General features: G+C 45.5%; 3 protein-coding genes and 2 pseudogenes across 3 annotated transcripts; 2 read left to right on the top strand and 3 right to left on the bottom strand.

The window, feature by feature from the left end:
- Positions 1-13,529: 13,529 nt before the first annotated feature.
- Positions 13,530-14,369, bottom strand: LOC140599954 (histone H3-like). Its single transcript, XM_072766665.1, has one exon. It carries the CDS (start codon positions 14,124-14,126, stop codon positions 13,602-13,604), a length of 525 nt encoding a protein of 174 aa, XP_072622766.1. The 5' UTR covers positions 14,127-14,369; the 3' UTR covers positions 13,530-13,601.
- A 586-nt stretch (positions 14,370-14,955) lies between these two features.
- LOC140599956 (histone H2A type 2-C-like) lies at positions 14,956-15,462 on the bottom strand (annotated as a pseudogene).
- Positions 15,463-15,592: 130 nt separating this feature from the next.
- On the top strand, positions 15,593-21,432 carry LOC140599958 (histone H2B type 2-E). The gene has a single exon (XM_072766667.1). It carries the CDS (start codon positions 15,821-15,823, stop codon positions 16,199-16,201), a length of 381 nt encoding a protein of 126 aa, XP_072622768.1. The 5' UTR covers positions 15,593-15,820; the 3' UTR covers positions 16,202-21,432.
- Positions 21,369-24,821, bottom strand: LOC140599959 (histone H2B type 2-E). Its single transcript, XM_072766668.1, has one exon. The coding sequence runs from the start codon at positions 24,591-24,593 to the stop codon at positions 24,213-24,215; it is 381 nt and encodes a 126-aa protein (XP_072622769.1). The 5' UTR covers positions 24,594-24,821; the 3' UTR covers positions 21,369-24,212.
- A 130-nt stretch (positions 24,822-24,951) lies between these two features.
- On the top strand, positions 24,952-25,458 carry LOC140599957 (histone H2A type 2-C-like; annotated as a pseudogene).
- Positions 25,459-25,616: the final 158 nt, after the last annotated feature.

Here is a 25,616-nt window from a genome sequence, read left to right as displayed (position 1 = left end):
TCCCTCAGTTTTTCTTTAAATGAAACTAGAGTACTTATTTTTTATTTTTTAAAGATTTTATTTATTCATGAGAGAGAGAGGCAGAGACAAACAGGCAGAGGGAGAAGCAGGCTCCATGCAGGGAGCCCGATGTGGGACAAAATCCTGAGTCTCCAGGATCACTCCCCCAGCAGAAGGCAGACGCTCAAACACTGAGCCACCCAGGTGTCCCGAAACTAGAGTACTTAAATCTGAATATATATTGCCCTAATTTGTTTACCAAATGTTAGTTTTTTTCTTTGAAGGGACAAAAGTAAATCACTAGGTGAATGATCCTAGAAAATTTTCTGTAGTACAAAATGTTACAGAAGGAAAAAGGTAAAACCACTTATTTCCTCAAAGCATTTGTGGCAAACATAAAAGATGTATGAGTGAAAAATGTAGCCACCTTGTTTTCCTAAACAATATTGGCTTGAGTTGTTAATAGTATTGAATTTTATAATCAGTGGATACTTTTTTTCTTTTAAGTTTCTCCAAGCAGTGGTCCTTTACCTATTCATCTTCTTTACAGTGATTTTAGTAGGAATTCTTGTTCCTATCTTGTCTCATTAACTAAAAACAATTATATGGCATAATTGAATCTTCTGTTAGCTGGATCCAGCCTCTGAGTATTGCTAAATTACCAAATACACATTATGCATCTTTTTGTGCTAATAAATGGCTGTTTGTTATTGTCCTTAACTGTCTGTAATAGTAAGGAATATGTTGCTATTTAATCTCTTTAATCTCTAATGAAATAACTTATTTCTCATTTCCACCCCTGAGTGACTCAGATGCTCCCTGTAAACCAGCCCTGGCTGCCATCTGTTCCCTCCTTGGGTGATTTCAGGACTTCCACTAGACTATATATAAATGATTATAGAATCTAGTCTGTAGGTCTACTTCCATGTGGAAGTAAAAGCACTTAAGTGTCCCAGTGGCTAATCAAAGTTCACAATGGATCAGTTTGCGGTCTTTTACTTTTTTAATTTTTTTAAATTTTTTTTTATTTTTTTATTTAAAACTTTATTTTTTTATTTTATTTTTTTTTTTAGTTTGCAGTCTTATCTTCCCTTTCCAGGCTCCCTTCTTGTCTGAATAGCTGCATTTTCTTCCCAGAAACCCAGGCTAGCTGCTCCTGAGTCATCTTTAACTACATTCTTTTCTTCCTTTGAAGTCTTTCACTCTGTACTTCATATTCTAATTATTGATGGCTGTGTTATTTCTCTACTTGAACCAAAAGAACTGAACTGCCATGTACACAAAATGTTACTAGTATATATATAAATATGTATGGCTGTATAGAGAATTACCAGGAAGGTTTATAAATATTTAAGAAGGATTTATTGGTTTGGGTTTCCTGTTATATTTGTTGAACATTTCTGAATTGTTTGAATTTCTTAAAATAAGCATGTATAGCTTTCCCTCAATCATTAGATAGATAACCTGGGCTATATGAACCATGACAACTCCTAACTTTGTCAAAGTTCAGGTTTCTCATGTTTAGCATTACTGAGAATTCCTGTCTTTTTCACAGAAATGTTTTAAAATTCAAGAGATTTATGTGAAAGATTAAAGCCCTGAAGTGACATAAAAGAAATTAAAGTTAATGTATTTATTGCCAATTTCACCCAATCTAGTTCTTACACGCTCTATAACTAGTGGGGAGGGGAATCAGTATAGCCAAAATTTCGAGAGGAAGGTAGACAGTGGGTAAAGAGGTATGAACAGGTTGGCAGGGCCATATTTTTCAGGATTAAACCAGGAAAATGTGGTCATCTTAATCAGATAGATTCCCCAGCTGGGTTGACTGTTATGTATTAAAAGTATTACTTAAGAATATTCGATTCTGGGATCCCTGGGTGGCTCAGCAGTTTGGAGCCCGCCTTCAGCCCAGGGCGTGATCCTGGAGACCTGGGATCAAGTCCCACATTGGGCTCCCTGCGTGGAGCCTGCTTCTCCCTCTGCCTGTGTCTCTCATGAATAAATTAAAAAAAGAGAAAAAGAATATTCAATTCTTGGGGCACCTGGGTGGCTCAGTCAGATAAGTATCTGACTCTTGATTTCTGCTCAGTCATGATCTCAGAGTTGTGAGATCGAGCCCCACTTAAAGTTCTGCACTGGGCATGAGCCTGCTTAAGACTCTATCCCGGACTCTCTCCCGCTTCCACCAACCCTCTTTCTCTCTCTCTCTCTCTCAAAAAAAAAAAAAAAAAAAAAAAAAAAAATTCAAGTATTCAGTTCTTCTATAGTAAGAGAAATGAATTAAGAGAGAAGAAACTAATTGTAAATGACAAATAAGCATGGCTTCTGAGACATGTTAACAGAAATAGAGTATGTTTGGTAAACATAGATTTAGGAAGGAGTGGAAGGGCCAAGAACCATGTTGAATATTCATGAGGTACCGGAGGTACCCAGTATTCAAGCCTTAAATCAGCCATCCATTGGTGATACCTGTTGTGACCGAATATGCCCTGCATGCTACCCACAGGGCAATCCATAGCTATTCTGCAGATTACTCGTGATCAGGTGAGCATAAATTAGCTTCAGGCACCTCCCATCTGCTGAGCCTCCTCACTCATGCTCAGCTATAATCCTTTGACCTGCAGCACCAGTAGTAGGGATGTCTGATGCAGCAGATCCAGGCACAACAGATTGTGTAAGTCAGGGTTGGACACTGTGTCCATTACTGTACCCTCTTCTAGGTGTGTTAACCTTCCCCGTTACTTTCCCCTTCCTTCTTGTATGTGTTAAATGGATTCAATTAACTGTGTGATTTGATCTATTTGTCTTCATTTGGCCTATGAGCCTTTGTGTTCAGTGAACTCTGGGATTGCTTGTCCAGTGATAGAGTGGGAAACCATGAACATAGCAAAGTAATTTCTTACCACAACAACTATATATACATATATATATATATATATATATATATATATATATATATATATATATTTCATTTATTTATTCATGAGAGGAGACAGAGAGGCAGAGACACAGACAGAGGGAGAAGCCGGCTCCATGCAGGGAGCCTGATGTGGGACCTGATCCCGGGACTCTAGGATCATAGCCCAGGCCGAAGGCAGGCACCAAACCGCTGAGCCACCCAGGGATTCCCCCACAACAACTATATTATAGAAGGGGGCTGGAAACAAGGGGAGGAAACCCAACCATGGCATTGTGACCACCCAGGTACCCTCCAAGGCAGATGGTATCTGACTCTAGGTAGCATATCCAGAGAGCATGATTTCTAGAACCAGACCATTCAGGTTAAGATCTTAACCTCACTAATTTAGTTAACTAAACTAACACACTTAACTTTACTAGTAGTGAAACCTTGGGGGAAATTCCTTAATCTCTGAACCTCATTTTCTTTATTAGTAACATTAGGAGGAAAATAATACCCACTGTAACAGGGTTTTACGTGAATAACATGTATTATTAATATTTATAAAGCAGTTGGCACTATGGCACTCAATAAATGCTACTACCTATTAATAACAATTAGTATTAGGGTATATGCATTTGTTCCTTAAGAGTCTGGTCAGTGGGATCTAGGCCCTCGGAGCCCACCACCCCCAGCCTACCAACAAAATGAAATTTCTGAGCCTACAGAACCAAGGATCAGGATGGAATGGGGTGAGCAAGGGCCCAGGAGTTCATCCTGACGAACCCAAGTGGCCACCGGCCCTTCATTTCCTTTTCTACTTTGCAATGCAGTAAGATGAAATGTAATAATAACCTCTCAAACATTAAACGCAAAAACCAAGTAGCAAAGGAAGAGAGGAAGGAAAAAAGATCAACTAAAGAAACAAACCCCAAATTGCAACCTGGCTAAGGAATACTTATGAGCTCAAAGTTTAGCCCTGAGCAGGGGCCCCAATGGGCTGGAGAGGACCCCCTGCCTTAAGAAAGTTTGCAAGATCAGGGTACACCTGACTTCTTATTTCTCCTGGTGTCTGAGAGGGACTATGAGATTCAGAACCAAATAACAAACCAGCCAAATTTAAAAGTTTGCTGATGTCCAGAGCCAGGTGTACCAAAACTTTTGGAAAACAATTTTTCCAAATAGCAGTAACTATCAAAATTACTGGAAAATGTACTCCAGGTTATATGCACAAAGACAATAAATTGCAGCAGTGTTTTTAGTGGCAAAAATCTGGAAAATACCTGAATATCCGTTAACGTGAGTCTGAGTAAATAATATCCATTAAATGAAAAACTGCATCCTTTAATAAGAATAAGGCAGATTGAGACAGAAGTTTATATAGAGTTTATACAGAATTAGAGAAAGCTTAACTGGGACAAAGACCAAATATATATTTCTTATATAGTACAATACCACAGCTAACCATACCCTAAAGAGCTGAATCTTGGAACCTGAGATCAGGCAGAGGATATTAGACTCAAAAGAATAAAGCCTAGAGATCTGGGTTGACTATGGGCAAGTTGAGAGTGATCTTTTGGGTGCAAGCTGGACTGAAGTGGGCCGAGAATAAGAAAGTGAAACCAATAAGGAGGCTGTTGTAAACCATAGAGGATCCTGGACAAGAATGGTGGCAGCAGGACTCAAGAAGATATTGGAAAAAGAGATGGTGATGGCAGGAGGCACGGAAACCCCATTCCCAAAATTTGAGGTGGGTATTTGGGTTGAATTTAGATATCTCTCTTTGGTTTGAATTAATTTTTAAAAGATTTTATTTGAGAGAGTGAGAGCTAGAGTGAGCGAGCATGTGCACAAGGTGGGGGAGGAGCAGACTCCCCACTGAGCAGGGAGCCCAACTGGAGCTCAGTCCCAGGACTCCAGACAGAACCATGACCTGAGCCAAAGACAGGTGTTTAACTGACTGAGCCACCAGGCGTCCCTGATTTGAATTAATTTTTAAATAAAAGAATGTGTAATAGTTTCCATCTATTGAATACCTACCATGTACCACTTCAAATCTTAGAATAACCCCATAAGGTAAATAATTATTTTACAAAGCAAGAAACTGATGTTTATGTAGCTTAAATTACTTGGTATTCTCTAATACATTATGGTGCTCTTGAATCTTACTGAAATATTTGTCTAAAATTTTCAAATCATGAATGATAGGATCTTAATACATTTGCCATATTCATTTAATAAAACCATACAATACTGATGATGGTAAGGACCCCATCTTGTCCAATTTTCTCATATTTTTCCTCTGGTTTTGGGACAAAACCGGCTTCCATTCCCACTAGATCCTTCAGTGGCATAGATGTTCCTAAGAGGCCTGTCCTTTGGACCTTCTCTTTTCAAGCTCTTCTCAAGAACTCCCAAGTGTTTCTCTAGCTCCTGAGGACAGATGAGAGAATCCAGCTGGGTCTCTATATCTACCTCCCGATCTACATTCCTGGCTGCCTGAAGGACCGGGCTACTGCCTATTGACAGCTCCAACACTGTGTGGCTTGAAGTGACCCCCTCAGCAGCACCTTCTTCCAGGCTGCCTTTTCCTGTGAAGGTGGCATGATCCTTCTAGTCCTTCAGGCAGGGAGGTCCCAAGATACCTTTGATTACTTTTTGCCACAACAACCCCATCTGTTCCTTCCCCCACCCAGGCTCAGGCAATCTTCTATGTCCAAAAATGTCAAAATTTTCCCTCTACTCCATTGCTGTGTCTGGTTTCCTTGTTCTCATCCTCAGCACCCATCATCTGCTACGTCCGTGTGGCCTGTGACTAGGCCTCCTGCCTTGGGCGCTGTTCACCTCTGACTCCTCTTGTACCTTCATCCAGATTAACCTTCTTTATATACCTCTCTGATTCTGTTACCCACCTGCTTAAGGCGCTTCCCTCCCTTGCCTTGTTTTCTTTTCCTCATTTCCCGAACTTTCCTTCACTCCATGTAGAAAACCATTCTATTATGCTTAAAGTATCTTGTTTCTATGTATGATTACAAAATATATTAATGTATTTTTGATTTAAGTAAATCGTATTTTACATTGAATTCTGATTATTGTCGCGTTTCCCTCAGAACTATGTTTTTAAGGTCTGTCCTTGTTATGTGTCCCTTTCATCCACCCTTTCTGCTGCAGAGTCCTCCGTGGAGTGAATCCACCACACTCTCTCCATCTACTCTCCCAGTGACAAATGCCCACATTATTTTTAATGTTATGTCCCACCATCCTTGTCATGTGCACTGATAGACCTGTATGAGGTTTTGAATAAATATCCAAAAACAGATGTGTATCCTTAATTGGGCAAAGTTCCAGGCTGCTCTTCAGAATGGCCGCCCTAGTTCCACACCCCACCAGTAGGGTGCCAATCATCTGAGCCCTCCATCTTGGATAACCCTTCACATTATTCAGCTTTCCAATATTTCCCAGATTATCCAGAGTAAAGTGACATCTCCTATTGCTTTAATTTGCCTTCCTCCAATTACTAATATTTCTTTATATTTTCTGAGAGAGGGAGCACATGTGTACAAGTTGGGGGGAGGGGCAGAGGGAGAAGGAGAATCTTAAGGCTCCATGCCAAGTGTGAGCCTGACATAGGGCTCCATCTCACGACCCTTAGGTCATGACCTGAGCCAAAGTCAAGAATTAGACGCTTAACCTACTGAGCCACCCAGGTGCCCCTAAGCTATACTCCCATTAATATTTCTGAGCACTAATATTTCTGAGCATCTCTATGTTAAATATTCTGCTTCCTCTTCTGTAATCCTTCCCCCTACACTGTTGACAGAATAAAATGGACTCCTCCCCAGTTTTGACATGCTGACCCCCCAAAAGACCCCCAATAAGCTGACCTCAAAGTCCCCACCACCAAAAAGTCATTTCTCATTCCTGACCTTGGCCCACCCTGTGGACCGGCCACCACACACAGTTCTCCTTGTCTTTCTCTGGTTCCTCTGTCTGGATTGGTCTACCTACCTCAGCCAGGCACTTTCATTGTACTTCCAGCCTACAGGAAGAGCTCCCTGAATCCCTGTTACAAGTGACCTTTCCCCAGGCACCTAGGTGGCTCAGAGTTTGAGTGTCTGCCTTTGGCTCGGGTCGTGGTCCTGGTCCTGGGGTCTTGAGATCAAGTCCCTCACTGGGCTCCCCGCAGGGAGCCTGCTTCTCCTTCTGCCTGTGTCTCTGTCTCTCTGACTCTCCTGAATAAATAAAATCTTAAAAAAAAAAAAAAAAAGAAAAAAAGTGACCTTTCCCTCTTAACTTCTGGAGAACTCATCAAACCTTCTCTGTCTGTCACCTGCCACAGCATGCCATCCGTTATGGTGCATGGCTCCTCACACAGTCCAAAGAAGTGATTCCCACAGATGCTGCAAACTCATAGATGTCCTTCTAGGTATGAAGAGATGCTGGGATTCCTGCTAAACAAAATAATTATTCATTTCAGTGATGATTTTACTGTGTTCTTCATAATTTTCTCAATTGTAGTGATTTTCAGTTGCAGGTTGTAAACCAGTAGCAGGCAGAAAATGGATTTAGAAAACAGGAAACTGTATCTCTTATTAATGGAGTATAATAGGATTGAAAATATCAAGGTACATCTCCTAAGGGGGGGGGTGGGAATCCATTTGTACAACTTGTTTTGATTTTTAGATGAGGGTGAATATGCAGTAGGTAGTAATGTAGTTTGAAGTCAACAGAAATCAGAGCTACTATAGCTATACAGTAATATTGTATCTCTGTAACTATTACATATATTGCTTTCTTTTGAAGCTATTAATCTAATATAAAATGAAAAGCAAAACACAAGACTCAAGCTCAAGGCTATTCTCTGGCTGGGCGACCCACGTTCCCACGTGTGTTGCACTCATCAGGTTTTGTTTCTTCAAGTATTCAATAAGAATTAAAAAAAAAATTTTTTTAAGCCCTTCTTCCGTCCCAGGGTTATTGTGAAATTGAATGATGAGAGTTGAGCCATGAAAATGAGCCATAAACCATCTAGGAACCTGGACCTGGATATTATTACTGCCTGAGCCACACAGTCTAGAAGCTGGTTGTATATTTAAAATTATTCGTCAATTTTTATGTGTCATGATTATAACCTGACATGGTTGTAACTTGGACTTGCAACAATTCATATTAATGTCACTAATATTTCTATCCTCGATATTAATAATGTAATTAATATAATACTGATTTATGACCACATGTAAAGCTCTGTTCCAAGCATCTTGTGTGGTGTTTTTTCAGCCTCATGACATTACTAATGTGAGTGCAATTATGATCCTGCTTTACAAGTGAAGATATAGAGATCCCAGTCTTTTCAGAGTCTTTTCCTGGTTAGGGGTCAGGAGCCCTGGTCCTATCAGCAAAGGGCCTCAGGCTTCAACCCTAGTTTGTAGCAGCAAGGACTCTGGACTTCATTTTCTATCCCCCTTCTCTCCTCTGCTATCCCTCCTCCTCTTCCCACTTCTCTGTATGCTCCTGATCACCCCCCCATCCCCCTATCACATCCCCAAAAAAATCCAATTAGCACAGCTGAATCGGAGGTCTTTGGGGATATAAAGACATTCCTCCCCAGATCATCTGCATCCAGGAACAGATTGAGGGTGTTGGTGGGGATATAGCTCAGGGAACTCTTTTCTCAGTTACTATCACCAGAAACAGGTTTACCAGATACCCTGCCCATGGGAAGTTTCTTGCCCCCATGTTCCAAGACACCCCCTAAGGATCTTGGAAGTTCTTTGCAGAAGTCCAGTTCAGACCTGCTCCTGATCTATAACTGCAAGGACCCCAAGAACTCGGGCATCTTGTTCCAACTTTTTCCTATAAGAGTCAAAGGGCAGCTCCCTTGTGAAGCATTTCCTGACTACCTGTGGCAGGCCTGGCACTGCTTGGGTGCTGATGCCACAGGGCTGAACAAGAGAGAAAACAAGATGATCTTCACCCTAAACAATGCTGCTGGCTTAAGGCTGAGGGTAGAATACAGGAAGGGGTGTAAGTCTATGACGAGGGAGAGGCAAGGAGGAAGGCCCAAAGAAATGAAGGAGGAAAGGGGGGCTACGTAGGGCTGGATCTTAAAGAATGAGCATGGGTTCTTAGGCCTATGAAAAAGAGGAGAAAAATTCTAGATAGAAGAAACAGAATGTGTGAAGACATTGTATATTTGGGAACTACAGACATTCTGTGCGGCCAGAACTGACTTGTTTGGCTCCAGAGCGTCAAAGCTGGGGAGGCTCTGGAAAATACCAGGAACTAGATGTATGTTAATGTATATAGTATTAATGTATATTCTTACTGGGATCTTTTAAATTTATTTTTTAAATTAATTTATTTATGATAGTCACACAGAGAGAAGGAGAGAGGCAGAGACACAGGCAGAGGGAGAAGCAGGCTCCATGCACCGGGAGCCCGACGTGGGATTCGATCCGGGGTCTCCAGGATCGCGCCCTGGGCCAAAGGCAGGCGCCAAACCGCTGCGCCACCCAGGGATCCCAATCTTTCAAATTTAATAACTGTTAATAGAGTAGCTAAAGTTAACTGATTGTTTATTCTGGACCAGACATTGTGCTAGGTTCCTTACAGGAATTGTCACTTTTAATATTTCCCAAAACACTATTAGCAAGATGCTATTGTCCTCATTTGACAAATTAGAAAAGTGAGGCCTACAGAGATTTATCTGCTGAAGTCACACACTTGTTATTTGGGTAAGGCTATCAAATTTCAGTTCTCTAACTGCAGAGTCTCTACTGGCTATTAACCTCCATTGCTCTGAACTATCATGCAAAAGAAGGTAGACTTTAAACAGAAGGGAATGGGAAGGAGTGGAAAAAATTAAAACAGGAGAATGACAAGCTCACAACAGTGCTTTATAAAAAAGTAGCTCTCACACAGAGTGGAAGCTTAGTGGCAAGGCAAAGTCTAGCCCGAATACTTAATCATCTAGATCAGAGTGGGTGGGTGCCTCAGTTAATGCAGGGACCATGGATGGATAGAGAATGGGTGATGGAATTGAAAATCAGAAAGTAGATTTGGTAACATTTGGTGCCTTATGAAATTTGGACAAAGGGCAAGAGGAAGGTACTTCTGCCCTGAACAGACTGGGGGATGAAGGTATTTTTTAGCAAGATAGGGAATATGGAAGAGGGAAAGTAGCTTTGGGAAGCAAGATGATGCACTTTTAGAAATAAGATGAGTTTGAAGTGCCTATTACCTATCCATAATGATCTGGCCACAAGGGAGTTAGAAATATTGGTGTAAACTCAAGACAGGGAGCTCAGCAGAAAACACCCATTTGGAGCACTTTTAGGGAGGCAGAGATATGGCAAGCAGGGAATCCATGATCTCCTTTGAGTTGCAAAGAAGAAAAAGCCGAGGCCAGCATGTATGAAACCAGGAATATTGGTGGGCCTCACAGAGAAAGAGGAGGAGAATATGAGAAGGTTGAGATAGGGATGTGGAGAAGGATGACCAGGGGAGGGTGTGAACCCAGATGCCCAAGTCCTCTTCCAAGGAAGCAAAAGTAGGACACCTGGGTGGCTCAGCGGTTGGGCATCTGCCTTCGGCTCAGGGCCTGATCCCAGGGGATCCAGGATCGAGTCCAGCATTGGACTCCCTGTGGGGAGCCTGCTTCTCCCTCTGCCTGTTTCTCTGCCTCTCTCTCTGTGTCTGTGAATAAATGAAAATAAAATCTTAAAAAAAAGAAGCAAAAGTGGTGTCAACAGGGCCATACCATGTAATTTACCTCTACATATGCACACATACCCACTACCCTGAGGCAGATTTAAATCTGAGCAAAGACTGTTTTTCACTTCTTAAGAATCCCTGGCTCAAGGAAAACTTTTCCAGCAGGTCAGCTGGCCATGTAGAAGCTAATTATTACAGAAAGAGCACTTATTTACCTTGTCCTTACCTATCTTTTAACTCTCATCTGAGAGTAGAAAATGATTCATTATAGATTATTAATAATCTATGCGAAAGCTTACATTTCAAATTGTTATCTTGTATTGATGTACTCAGTTTGTGTCAGTCTCCTAAACAAGATTTGAAAGACTGTTGGGAGGGAAGACTTTTACAGTAGCAGGAACAGAAGATTTTATTCTATTCCTGACTGGATATCAACAATGCCAATAAATTTCCCTTTGAGGTTCAGACAGGGAGACTTCCTTTAGAGGTGCTCAGACTGGTAAATGAAAGCAATGTGATATTGTGGGCAAACACAGGATATTTGATTAGTGACACCTGTACCAACATCAGTTTCCAGGGTCTGTTCAGCCACACTTGAGAGCCTCAGATTGTATCTCAGAAAGCCCTGTTACATCCCTGAAAGGTTTGCCATAGATAGATGAGATGATGGGTGCAAAGGTGGTGCCCCCGCCAAAAGTTACTACTTCTTAATTCAGAGAACAGACCCAGGACCACGGATCTATTCTGTAATGAGGGTCTAAGCAGGAAAGAGCGGTTCTGAATAGGAACTGGGGGGCCATACTCTGGAGCTTGCTGTGACCCTGGAGGAAGGGCCACAGTTCCTACCAAAAAATACACTGATTTACTGCTTTCTGACACATTTCAGAAGAGGCAACAGGAGCTTTAGAAACCAAGTTTCCTACCTTTCCTCTCCTTGTGAATTCTTATTAGCCTCAACTTCCTTTTTTAAAAATTTTTATTTATTTATGATAGTCACAGTCACAGACAGAGAGAGAGAGAGAGAGAGGCAGAGACACAGGCAGAGGGAGAAGCAGGCTCCATGCACCGGGAGCCCGATGTGGGATTCGATCCCGGATCTCCAGGATCGCGCCCTGGGCCAAAGGCAGGCGCCAAACCGCTGCGCCACCCAGGGATCCCTCTTATTGTAATGTTTAACCTGTCACTGGACTATGACAAAACAGAAAACCTAAGTCTTGGCCTATTCCAGGTGAAGTAAGTGACTAAGGTTAAAAAGAAGGGTCATGGGCAGCCCGGGTGGTTCAGCTGTTTAGCGCCACCTTCAGCCCAGGGCCTGATCCTGGAGACCCAGGATTGAGTCCCAGGTCCGGCTCCCAGCATGGAGCCTGCTTCTCCCTCTGCCTGTCTGCCTCTCTCTCTCTGTATCTCATGAATAGATAACTAAAATCTTTTTTAAAAAAAAGGTGTCATCCAAGATCGAAAGAACCTTTGCACCTCAGCTCTGTGGAGGGGGTTCTGCAAGACTTGGGCCCACCTCACCAAGAGGACTTGCAAATCCACTTGCCAAATGGTACAAGAAATCATCCCTAAGGCCCACACCCTCATTATTTCCTAGTAGTGGGGAACTTCATTTCCCTGAGGGGGACCATGTTGTACCTCTATTCTCTTCCAAGAACTTGAGCTCAGAATCCCCACATCTCTCCTTTCTCTGGGTAACCCCTCAGATACCAGAAGAGAGTTCCCACCTCTCTGAAGAAAACAGACAAACCGAGCGTGGAGAGAGAATCCAGACACAAGGCGAAGTTTTTAGCGACGTTCCCAGAACACACGAGTCTCACTGTTATGAACCGATGCGGAGAGAGGACCAACGAAGAGCAGCTCACCCAAATAGCCTTGGGTCAGACATATTTCTGCCCTCCACCCCCGGTTCCATCTCGATTTTGGCTTAGAGGAAGAGGTTAGGAGGGGTCATGCTACCGGCTAGAAAGGCGGGTATTGAGTATACTCAAAGCTGAGGAATCCAAGTCTCCTCCCATGGACGTGAGCAGGAAAGGATACTCAACGAGAGCTCCCCGGGGGCAGTGCCCTGGTGAAGGGGGCTTTTGCATCCTGGTCCACCTTCCCACTGCTGCTGCTCTAACGAAGCCCACGGGACTCCCCGAACGGAATGCTGGGCCACAGAAGCCGGACCCTCTGTCCCCGGAGTTGGCCCATTCCGGCCTGGAGCTGCCCATGCTGCCTTCCCTAAGGTCCGCTGGCATTAGGAAGGCGGGCGGGTGTGTGTGTGTGTGGGGGGGCCGCGCAAGACCGGGGAGAGGGAGTGTGCACGGGCGGCTGTAAGGCCTCTGGCAAAGTCCCTCAGGCGCACGAGGGACCCCGGACACACTGGGTGGAGTAAGGAGGGCGGGGAGAGCGGCACCCGCTAAACACCCCGCTGCCCGGGGAAGCCAGGGAAGGCATTACAGATACCCGACGCGCAAGCAAAGCTGGGGGAATCCCGAACTTGTCGCGACAGAGATCAGGGGAGCCCGACTCTCCCTCCCCCCACCGCCCAGATCTCCTCGGAGTCCCTTCCGGCGGGGGCGCGGGGTACGCGCGGTACGCGCGGGCGCCTAGTCCCGAGCGTCCCCGATCGATTCCTCGCCGCCCCGGCCCGCTCGCGAGCCCGCAAGCCCTTCATCTCCTGCGCTGACGGCTTACACCCCCGAGCCCCGGCGGGGAACTTCCAAAACGCCCCAGAAAAAGGCCCCGAGAGCAGGGCGAGTTGCGCGCGCACACGCGGCCGCCTGGCAGGGGATCCTGGCCGCCGACGCGGCGCCCGGGATCCCACCCGCGCGGTCTCCGCGCTACCTGTCGGGAGTCCCCCGGCTCTACCGCCCCACCCTCCCGGGGCAGGAGGCGCCCCCGGGGAGGAAGCTAAGTGACACAGCTACTTCCGAATGCCGTCGTGGGTGGCTCTGAAAAGAGCCTTTGGATAGGATGGAACCTCGAGCCGAGCGCTCACTCAAGCCCGCTCCCCGCGGATGCGGCGCGCCAGCTGGATGTCCTTGGGCATGATGGTGACGCGCTTGGCGTGGATGGCGCAGAGGTTGGTGTCCTCGAAGAGCCCCACCAGGTAGGCCTCGCTCGCCTCCTGCAGCGCCATGACGGCCGAGCTCTGGAAGCGCAGATCCGTCTTGAAGTCCTGCGCGATCTCGCGCACCAGCCGCTGGAAAGGCAGCTTCCGGATCAGCAGCTCGGTGGACTTCTGGTAGCGCCGGATCTCGCGCAGGGCCACCGTGCCCGGCCGGTAGCGGTGCGGCTTCTTGACGCCGCCCGTGGCCGGCGCGCTCTTGCGGGCCGCCTTGGTGGCCAGCTGCTTGCGCGGGGCCTTGCCGCCGGTCGACTTGCGGGCGGTCTGTTTCGTACGAGCCATGGCGAAGCGGCGGGGAGAGTAACGGGGCCCCGGCCCGCCGCAGCGGTCTTTATAGGCACCGTCTCTCTCCGATTGGGCGGGGCAATAATTGAAAGTCCCGCGCTGGCTGTCCATTGGCCGCTACGTCACCCTCCCCGGCGCCACCGATTGGCCTGGGCGGATCCTCCTAGCCCCGCCCACCCGCCTCGCTCTCTACTCTCCAGGTTGCCAACGGTCTTCCCTAGCTTGTTTTTCCTTTCTTTTCCGCGGGCGGGGGGGGTCATCTTTGATCGCCGCCGTGTCCGAATGTTCCTCCTCAGCCCTTCGCCCCCTTTAGAACACGGTACCCCCCCTTCCTTCACACGCGGTCTCCCCAACTCAGCCTCAATCTTGCCTTTGCGTCCCGTCCCCCCCAAAACGCCCGGTCACCTTCTAGGAACCCCGTCGGTGGTCGGGCGGATCTTTTTTCCCGCCTGTCGGTGCTCTTCGGGTCCGAAAGTTGCCCCACCCCACCGCCTGCCGAGCGCAAGGCCCGCCTCGAGGAACCTACGTGGGGACTAGTACCCAGCGTTACCGGAGTAAGCCGGCTCAGTTAAGCCGAGGACCAGGCCCGCCACACTCACTCCCGGAAACTGCCCGCTGCGCTGCCGGCCCGGAGCGCACGTGCGTGTGGGGGCGGGGGGCGCGGGCCTCGGGAACTGGGGAGCTGCGCGCGAGGCAAGAGTCGGGGACCGCCTCTCAGTTCTTAGGACGGAGTCGACCGTGGCTGCGCCCTGGGGGTCCGGGCCCCCCCAGCTGCGCCACCAAGTCCGAAGGTCCGCGACCCACCAGACCAGGTCAAGATAGCCGAGCGCCCAAGGCTCGGAGTCGAGGAACGGTTGAGGGACAACCCCTCTTCCCCCCTCCACGCCTTAGGTCTCCGCACGCTACTGGCAGAGGTGGAGCGGAGCAGGACCGCCTACTGTACGCTGTATACAACTCCTTTTATTTGACAGAGTGGGTGGCTCTTAAAAGAGCCTTTTGATTTCACAGGTGTCCCCTTCGAGACCAGGGCTGGCTGGGCTTCCGGACGCCGGCCTCACTTGCCCTTCGCCTTGTGGTGGCTCTCCGTCTTCTTAGGGAGCAACACGGCCTGGATGTTGGGCAGGACGCCGCCCTGGGCGATGGTGACTTTGCCCAGCAGCTTGTTGAGCTCCTCGTCGTTGCGGATGGCCAGCTGCAAGTGGCGGGGGATGATACGCGTCTTCTTGTTGTCGCGGGCCGCGTTGCCCGCCAGCTCCAGGATCTCGGCCGTCAGGTACTCCAGCACGGCCGCCATGTAGACGGGAGCGCCGGCCCCCACCCGCTCGGCGTAGTTGCCCTTACGCAGCAGCCGGTGCACCCGGCCCACTGGGAACTGCAGGCCGGCGCGGGACGAGCGCGACTTGGCCTTGGCGCGAGCCTTGCCTCCTTGCTTACCACGACCAGACATGACAGCGACGCTCGCTGCAAACACCTCCCGCTCGACGACTGAGAAAGTCGCCGCAGAGCCCGCCACTTCACCCTTTTATAGGCAGAACCGGGATTGTCTGCGGAGCACTGCGATTGGCTAAAGCAGAGCTTTGTCCGTTCGACCAATAGGGTGGCTCAGCCAGCATCCGTTCATTTACATAATCTCGTCCCCCTCGCTGGAGCGCCGCTGAAAACTCGCGAATCACGACGCGGCGTAAGCAGACCCTTAATTTGCCTACGGCCTCTTTAAGTACCGAGGTGCTTCCGGTAGCCTGGGCCTGACGGTGGTGGCGGCGTCCCTTCTCCCGTGTGCCCGCCGTTTGCTTGTGCTTCCCGCCATGCCCGAGCCGGCAAAATCCGCTCCCGCGCCCAAGAAGGGCTCCAAGAAAGCGGTCACCAAAGCCCAGAAGAAGGACGGCAAGAAGCGCAAGCGCAGCCGCAAGGAGAGCTACTCCATCTACGTGTACAAGGTGCTGAAGCAGGTGCACCCCGACACCGGCATCTCGTCCAAGGCCATGGGCATCATGAACTCGTTCGTCAACGACATCTTCGAGCGCATCGCCGGCGAGGCCTCCCGCCTGGCGCATTACAACAAGCGCTCCACCATCACCTCCCGGGAGATCCAGACGGCCGTGCGCCTGCTGCTGCCCGGCGAGCTGGCCAAGCACGCCGTGTCCGAGGGCACCAAGGCCGTCACCAAGTACACCAGCTCCAAGTGAGTCCCTGCCGGGACGCGGCGCCCGCCGGGGTCGCCGGCCGCCTGACTCCAAAGGCTCTTTTCAGAGCCACCCACGTTCTCGCCGAAAGGAGCTGTTCACGTACTTTGTGAAGGTGTTCTTTCTTTGGCTTTTTATTTCTCTAACAGTACGTTAAATATATGCTTGTTAACTTCAATTATCTGTCTCTTTTTCAGTTCGGCGGCGGAATAGTTTAAGTTATGGGTGAAAAACTTAATGGTTATTTTGTGGTTGTCCGAGATGACTGTTTCTGAAACTGGCTTTGGCTATGCTGCGACCAAGTACACTATTGCCAAACGGAGAAAGGCGGTGTTGATTAACTTTTGCAAGATAAAGCTTTCGGGATAAAATCAGCACTCGTATGGCATCCCAGTGATAAAATGGTGGTGGTTCTTAAATCTTGCACCAATGTGTATCCGAGGTGTATGCAAAAAAGTGATAACTTTGCATTTGGTTCCAACAAATCGAGTACATTTCCTCGATTAACCGGCACCTGCCTGCATATCATCTGTATGAAAATCCTTCCTTTAGGAAAATCGAAGCTGATTTTGGGGGTTTAATCCTTAATGCCTTCTCTCTGCCTCTGTTAACCAAATCCCACAAAATCTCTTTAATATGTGTTAAGTGATTTCTTCCATTAATTGCTACTCAGAAAAATGTATCCGATTTAAAGGCTATTTTCACAATGGGAACAATATATGGGTAATTTCTGAAGCAGGAAACGGTGTGAAATGCTAGAGGAGCAGAAAGCCCCATATGGCTGGGAAAGTGAAAAGGAGGTTCATTGGCTTAACCTTTCTTGCTTTTTGGGGAACCCTTGGATTGTTTTAGGCAGGGATGTGCATAATATGACTTTATTAACCTTGAAAATTACTCTGATTGCTTAGTGGATCATACATCCTAGGTTGTCATAGATCCTGAAGTCTGATCTCCATATCGGCAGCCTTAGCATTACCTGAGAATTTATTAAGTGATAATTTCACTGAAGGTTATGATGCCTTCAGTTCAGAGCTCCCTGGGGTCAGCAGAGAGCCTGCTTCTCCCTCTCCCTCTGCTGCTCCCCCTGCTTGTGCTCTCAAATACTTTTTTTAAAAAGTGAAAATTTCAGTCCTCAGTAATGTGATCTGCTGGGTGATTCTGATGAATGCTGAAATGTGAGAGCCACTAAGAAGTCTAGACATTTTAGATTTGAATACAGCGATAATAATGGTGATTGTTAGATATGTTGAATTAGGATTATATTTTGCAGGTAAAATTAACAGGTTTTGCTGAGGAATAAGATTAAAAGCAAAACCCATAATTTTTGTTTGAAAAACTGGTGCTGTGATCTTTGTTTTTGTTTTTTAAGATTTGTTTATTAGAGAGTTGGGGGCGGGAGGAAAATAGTAAGGGAGAGAATCTCAAGCACACTGCTGAGCCGGGAGCCTGAGGCAGGGCTGATCCCAAGACTCAGATTCTGAGCTGAAATACAGTCAGCCACTTAAAGTACTGAGCCACCAAGGTGCCCTTGAACAATTGGTGCTGTTAGTATGTAGTACTGGGAGGAGGTATGGGGTTGGGGCGTTGAAGAGTGATCCAGAATTCTGATTTAAATTTGAAAAGCTTTTTGATATTCAGGTGGACATATGGAGTTGGCAATTTGAGAGCTGGCATGTAGAGCTCAGTGAAAAGAACACACACACAGCAGTGGGGATGAAGGCTTACCCTTAAAGTAACAATTTATGTTTCCTTCAAGTATTCAAGACTTTATTTCTTCTTATGTGTTTGTCATGAGGTACAGCTGATAGTCCTATAATGTATATTATTGACTGTAGCATTTACTTTTCTCCTTCTGTTTTTCTAATAGTATCCTGATTTTCATTAAGGAATCCACTTATAATCCCTTATGTGTCTCTCAAATTTGTCCATTGTAATCACCTGGAGAACTTTAAAAAATACTCATACTTGGATGCCACCTCCAGAAATTCTGATTTAAGCGTTTTGGGGAGCAGTCTGCACTTTTGAAAAAGCCCTACAGGTAATTCTGATGGACAGGCAAATTTGAGAACCACTGTCACATGTGCTTCCCAGAAAACGGATCTTACAGGGTTGTCCTGATTGATTTAAATGTAATCCCAAACTCCTTTGCGCATTGATTAGTTCAGGAATCTGGACCAATCTAATTAGCATACACATTTTAGAAATTGAAGTAACTAAGTAAGGAAATATAGAGTGCTTTTATCTTTTGGGAAAGAAGTTTCTTTGCTTTGAAGAGCCAGGAAAGATGGTGTTCTCTGGGTGTGAAGGCAAAGAATAATTACAGAGGAAGGTACATGTTAGGGGAGAATCAGAAAACTGAACCACTGATGGGAGTCATCCAACCGCAAAGCCCTGCTGAACTGCCAGACATCCAGTTAAGGCCATTTGTCTGACATACTTTTATTTAAACTAGTTTGATTCTTCAATATTTGAGAAACAATAATTTCCCAACATAAAAGATAGACCTTTTGTCCTGAAAGATCTCAGAGGCCAAATAAGGTAGATAAAAAAATAGAGGTACTCCAAGTGGACATTTGGACTGTCTTCAAGTGTTAAAATCAATTATTTCACCAGGACCAGAGATTAATATTACTATCAAGAAGGAATGTCTGGGGATTTAAGGAAATCTGAGATTTCGTTTAAAAATTTAAACGGGGTGCCTGGGTGGCTCAGTTGGTTAGGCATCTGCTTTCAGCTGGGGCCATGATCCTGGGATCCTGGGATGGAGCCCCACATAGGGCTCCCTGCTCAGAGGAGAGCCTACTCCTCCATCTCCCTCTGCTTGCTGCTCCCCCTGCTTGTGCTGTGTCAAATCTTTTTAAAAATTAAAAAAAAAAAACTAATTCTATTGCTAAAATTTTAGTATTTGTATATGTTTCTTAGGCTGCCATAACAAAGTACCAGAAACTGAGTGGCTTAAGACAACAGAGATTTATTATGCCATACTTCCAGAGGCTAGAAATCTGAAGTCAGTGTGTTGCCAGGGCCCTGTCCCTCTGAAGGCTCTCAAGGAGAATCCTTATTTTTCAGCTTCTGGTAGCTCCAGCCATTTTTTGGCATGTGACAGCATGACTGACTTCTGGCTCAGTTTTCTTCCTGTGTGTTTCTACATTGTCATAAAGACACTAGTCACCTGGGATTAGGGCCCACCCTAATGACCTCATTTTAAATTGATTAGAGGCATTTCTCATTTTATTATGCTTTGGAGATATTGCATTTTTTTTTATAATTGAAGGCTTGCAGCAGCGCTAACTGGAACGAGTCCATTGGCACCATTTTTCTAATACCATTTGCTCACTTAGTGTCTCGGTCACATTTCGGTCAGTCTCACAATATTTCAAACTTTTCATTATTATAAAAAGTTTGTTATGGTGATGTGTGATCAGTGATTACAGCTTGCTGAAAACTCAGATGATTGTTAGCAATAAAATGTTTTGTAAGTAAGGTATACATATTTGGGTTTTTTGGCATAATGCTATTGCACACTTAATAAAATATAAACATAACTTTTATATGCACTGGGTAACCAAAAATTTCATTTGACTTGATTTACTTGCAGTGGTCTGGAACCTAACCCACAGGATCTCAGAGGTATGTCTGTACATCTCTGCAAAGGCCCTATTTCCAAATAAGGCTACATTCTAAGTCACTTGGGAGTGAGATTTCAACATATCTTTTTATTTATTTTCTTTTTAAATTTTTTTAAAGACTTTATTTATTCATGAGAGAAGAGAGACAGGAAGAGACACAGGCAGAAGGAGAAGCAGGCTCTGTGCAGGGAGCCCGATGTGGGACTCAATCCCAGGACCCCAGGAGCACACCCTGGGCTGAAGGCAGGCACTAAGCTGCTGAGCTACCCAGGCGTCCCTAACATATCTTTAGAGGACAAAATTCAACCTGTAACAGTAGTCAACAGCTGTGATATGCTGAATATGGCCTCCAAATATGTCCACATCTAAATCCTAGAATCTGGGAACATTACCTTATATGGCAAAGGGGACTTTACTAATATAGTTTTGAAATAGGAAGATTATCCTCAATTATTTGGATGAGCCCCAAATGTAATCATCAGGGCCCTTATCAGAGTAAAACAGAAAGGTCAAGAGAGGAAAAAGGTGATGAAAGAAGAGAGAGCTTTGAAGATGATATGATGCTTTGAAGAGAAAAGAAGGGACTGTGAACAGAGAAAGGCCCTCTAGAAACTGGAAAATGCAAATGGATTCTCCCCCTTGAGCCTCTGGAGAACAGTCTTGGTTTCCACTTGGTGAAACTGATTTTACACTTCTGATCTTCAGAACTGGAAGAGAATACATGTGTTTGAAGCCACAAAGTTTGTTAAGAGTTGACCCTTGAACAACACATTTGAACTACACAAGTTCCCTTGTACACTTTTTTTTTTATATATATATATACAGCACAGGACTCTAAGCGTTATTTCTTAACAAAAAATATGTATGATGTAAGTATGATTTTCTTAACATTTTCTTTAGCCTACTTTATTGTATGAAAATAGTATATAATACATATAGCATAAAAACTATATGTTAATGATTGATATTATCAGAAAGGCTTCCTTCCAGTCAATAGTAGGCTATTAGTAGTTTGGAATCAAAATTCATATGCAAATTTTAGACTGCTCAGGTGTCAGTGCCCCCAATCCATTGTTGTTCAATGGTCAACTGTAATTTGTTACAACTGCAAAGACTTTCCAATTAGGCCATAGGAAACTAACAGCTATATATAGGATATTTTTTTATAATTGGAGAAATTTGAGTATGGATTGCATATACTTAATATTAAGTCAGTATTAAATTTGTTGAGTGTAATAATGGTATGTAATTATATAGGAGAATGTCTTTAAGGGAGATGTGCTAAAATGTTTAGGGAAAAGTGTCATGATGTTTGTAACTTAAATTGTTCAGAAAATGTGTAAGTGAATGAAAAGTCATAAGGCAATTGCAGCAAATAGTAACAACTGGTTAATCTAGATGAAGATATGGTTGAAGATTTTTTTTTTTCAACTTTTTTGCAGGTTTGAACTTCCCCTCCTTGAGAAATTTTTTTTAATTGTAATTAAAGACTACTACAGAGTAGTGTCTTTACTATTAGTAAAGAAGTAAAAGTGTCTAGCTTCTATTGACATCATCCATTTTATTTTTGCAATAAATAAAATCTGTTAACTGATGCAATTTCAACATGAACATATAAGATTTCTCACCTCATTAAAGGGCTTCTTTTTGAGAGTAATCGTCCATATATTACCTAGAACTCTGAATGTTATCTCTTGCTCATCATACTTGCTCTACTCATTAAAGATAATAGTGACTTACGTGATTGCACTAGTCCAAGGATACTCAAATCACATTGGCTTTGACATTTGGTTATTCTGTCTTTTAAAATCTAAGGTTAAAACTGAAGTTGGATAGGGGATTTTAGTCAAGGGGATTTTAGTCAAATACTGCGACTAAAGTTAAGTCATTTTCAGGGAGAAAATGTATCTTGACATGTTACAGTGATTCAAAGTGTTTTCAGAAAGAGATGGTAGATCATCTACAAAAGAGCAAGAATCAGACTTTCTGCACCAAACTCCTTTCTCTTTCCTGAACTCCAGATTATCATATTTCATACTTGTTTGGGAATTTGTTCTTTCCTATCTGATTCCTACTTGATTTTTGCACTCAGATAGCAACCAGGAATCTCACAATTCTGTCCAAAACAGTACTCTTGGATTTCTCCCTCCAAATCTATTCATCACTCATGTCAGTAAATAGCAGCTCTAAGTGCTCTGTCCAAAAACCTGCATTAATCCTCTATTCTGTCATAACCTACATTTAGTTAATCAGTTTCAGTTAAAATATCTTCACTACTTCCCAGATCTCCACTGAAACCATCTATCTCTCACCTGCACTGTTCCCTGCTTCTACTCTTGCTCTCCTATAGTCTATTTTTTAACATAGCATCCTGGGGGAGCTTTAATAAAAACAAGTCAAATAATGTCATTACTCTGATCAAACCCTCCAAGGGCACTCCAGCTCATTTAGAATAAAACACAAAATCTTTGCAATGGCCTATGAGACCTCTCCATGGCCTGTATGATCTGAACCTCAACTAACTCCCTGATCTTTTATCCCTGCAGATATTTCCTTTGCTCACTAGTATGTGCTTCGGTCATACTAGTATTGCTTATTCCTTGAACTCACCAAACTTGTGCCTGCCTCAGGGTCTTTGTAAACAATACCAGTTCTTAGAATACTCTCTTCCAAACAGGCTATGGCTCACCATCTTATTCAGGCCTCTGTTCAAATATTAACTGATCAGACCTATTATGCATGCTGTATTCTATATGTTGTACATCATAGCACATATCATTCCCTGAATATTATACTATTACACACTTCTTTCATTTGCTTGTTTTCAGCCTCCACTAACAAAATGTAGCTTTATGTGGATAGGCACTTTTTCTTCTGTTTACTACTGCATCCCCAGCATGTTTTAATTATCTCAGGGTGCAAAATGTTTTTCCCCCCTCTCCTTTATTGCAGGAAATGGTGTGTACACTCACAGTGGAGCCTGAACAGATGTCCGTTTTGCTTTTGCACCTGTGAGTGTAAATTCTGGTGGTAAAGGGAACTATTATTGATGGGTAATATAGTTATACTGAGTTCCCTCCACCTTTAAGAATTAGCTATTTTTGGCTTTCCTACCCATATTCAGAGAATCCTCAGAACCAAATGGTGACTAATGAAGGTAGAAAGGCAAAGTCCTATGCTATATTTGGTGCCCTGAATTAATGAGGAAATAAAACTAGTTTTGGATATATTATAAACAATTCTGGGAAAGGAAATTTTCGGAAAAAGCAAGCATCTGGGTGGTAACTGAAAACTGCAAACAGGTTCTTACCAAGTAACATGGCAGCTACGTAGTCAGGGTCAGTGCTTATCAAACATGAATCACCTGGAGTGCTCCAGAGGCAGTTCATCCTTGCCTGAATGTGCATGATTTGGGTTTGGTGGAAATAATGCGGTTTTAGGGAAAAACTGATTCGGGATCAAATGGCCTTTTAACTATTCTAAGGACTGCTTTTAAACATCTAGTCTCAAAAATGGAAAAGGCCCTTTTTTTCTCTAATATTTAGTGCCTCTATTTTCAGAGGGAGAGAAAGAATTGTTTCAGGCAAGTGACAAAACATCTTTAAGACAACTAAGTTTTAACAATGTTTCAGGACATTTTAGGATTAGCAGCCCAAGTTCTGGAAATCCCGGAGTATTTTATATACTCTTTCCTCCCTCCTTATCCAGGTTATAAAATAGCAGAACCACAACTATGAACAATTGTGTAGCTTCTCAACACCTGAGCAAGTTTACCATGGAAAAGTGGTTTTTGTATTATCTTATTCTGATAGTTTAAGTCTCCAATTTGAGCAATACGGATTCAGTGCAGCTGAGAGGAATTTCGAATTAAGGACAGGAGCATTGATAAACTACAAATTACTGCAATGACAGAATCAACGCCGATACACAATAAAAGTTTACTTCTAGGTGGGGGGCGTGGTTTCAAAAGTATTGCTTTGCATTTTTACAAAAACATGAATCTTCCAGAGCAAGAAAAATGGCAGTAACAGGCACGTACGTAATTGCTTTAAACACTCCTTACCACTGATTTCCACAACCTGGAGACTTAGGTTGAATGCCACGTCTTGTTAACCGCTCACTACTAGAGCTCTTTTTGAAAATACACGTACTCTGAGCTCTCCACAATGGTAAAGAATCAAATTCCACCTTGAGTTACTTTCCTGTCCTCCAAAGGAAAATGTCGATACAGACCAGGGAAGCGAAGTTAAGTAATACGAGAAAAAAGGCATTTTGAAAAGTAGAGACAAAACAGCTCCTTTCGGCGAGAACGTGGGTGGCTCTGAAAAGAGCCTTTGGAGTCAGGCGGCCGGCGACCCCGGCGGGCGCCGCGTCCCGGCAGGGACTCACTTGGAGCTGGTGTACTTGGTGACGGCCTTGGTGCCCTCGGACACGGCGTGCTTGGCCAGCTCGCCGGGCAGCAGCAGGCGCACGGCCGTCTGGATCTCCCGGGAGGTGATGGTGGAGCGCTTGTTGTAATGCGCCAGGCGGGAGGCCTCGCCGGCGATGCGCTCGAAGATGTCGTTGACGAACGAGTTCATGATGCCCATGGCCTTGGACGAGATGCCGGTGTCGGGGTGCACCTGCTTCAGCACCTTGTACACGTAGATGGAGTAGCTCTCCTTGCGGCTGCGCTTGCGCTTCTTGCCGTCCTTCTTCTGGGCTTTGGTGACCGCTTTCTTGGAGCCCTTCTTGGGCGCGGGAGCGGATTTTGCCGGCTCGGGCATGGCGGGAAGCACAAGCAAACGGCGGGCACACGGGAGAAGGGACGCCGCCACCACCGTCAGGCCCAGGCTACCGGAAGCACCTCGGTACTTAAAGAGGCCGTAGGCAAATTAAGGGTCTGCTTACGCCGCGTCGTGATTCGCGAGTTTTCAGCGGCGCTCCAGCGAGGGGGACGAGATTATGTAAATGAACGGATGCTGGCTGAGCCACCCTATTGGTCGAACGGACAAAGCTCTGCTTTAGCCAATCGCAGTGCTCCGCAGACAATCCCGGTTCTGCCTATAAAAGGGTGAAGTGGCGGGCTCTGCGGCGACTTTCTCAGTCGTCGAGCGGGAGGTGTTTGCAGCGAGCGTCGCTGTCATGTCTGGTCGTGGTAAGCAAGGAGGCAAGGCTCGCGCCAAGGCCAAGTCGCGCTCGTCCCGCGCCGGCCTGCAGTTCCCAGTGGGCCGGGTGCACCGGCTGCTGCGTAAGGGCAACTACGCCGAGCGGGTGGGGGCCGGCGCTCCCGTCTACATGGCGGCCGTGCTGGAGTACCTGACGGCCGAGATCCTGGAGCTGGCGGGCAACGCGGCCCGCGACAACAAGAAGACGCGTATCATCCCCCGCCACTTGCAGCTGGCCATCCGCAACGACGAGGAGCTCAACAAGCTGCTGGGCAAAGTCACCATCGCCCAGGGCGGCGTCCTGCCCAACATCCAGGCCGTGTTGCTCCCTAAGAAGACGGAGAGCCACCACAAGGCGAAGGGCAAGTGAGGCCGGCGTCCGGAAGCCCAGCCAGCCCTGGTCTCGAAGGGGACACCTGTGAAATCAAAAGGCTCTTTTAAGAGCCACCCACTCTGTCAAATAAAAGGAGTTGTATACAGCGTACAGTAGGCGGTCCTGCTCCGCTCCACCTCTGCCAGTAGCGTGCGGAGACCTAAGGCGTGGAGGGGGGAAGAGGGGTTGTCCCTCAACCGTTCCTCGACTCCGAGCCTTGGGCGCTCGGCTATCTTGACCTGGTCTGGTGGGTCGCGGACCTTCGGACT

Source organism: Vulpes vulpes, chromosome 8 (assembly GCF_048418805.1).
Source record: "Vulpes vulpes isolate BD-2025 chromosome 8, VulVul3, whole genome shotgun sequence".
NCBI lineage: Eukaryota > Metazoa > Chordata > Mammalia > Carnivora > Canidae > Vulpes > Vulpes vulpes.
This window is presented reverse-complemented; position numbering and strand designations above follow the sequence as displayed.

What these genes read in the sequence shown, in the direction of transcription:
- LOC140599958 (XM_072766667.1), top strand. Translation starts at nt 15,821, where the DNA reads ATGCCCGAGCCGGCAAAATCCGCTCCCGCGCCCAAGAAGGGCTCCAAG.
- LOC140599954 (XM_072766665.1), bottom strand. Translation starts at nt 14,126, where the DNA reads ATGGACAGCCAGCGCGGGACTTTCAATTATTGCCCCGCCCAATCGGAG.
- LOC140599959 (XM_072766668.1), bottom strand. Translation starts at nt 24,593, where the DNA reads ATGCCCGAGCCGGCAAAATCCGCTCCCGCGCCCAAGAAGGGCTCCAAG.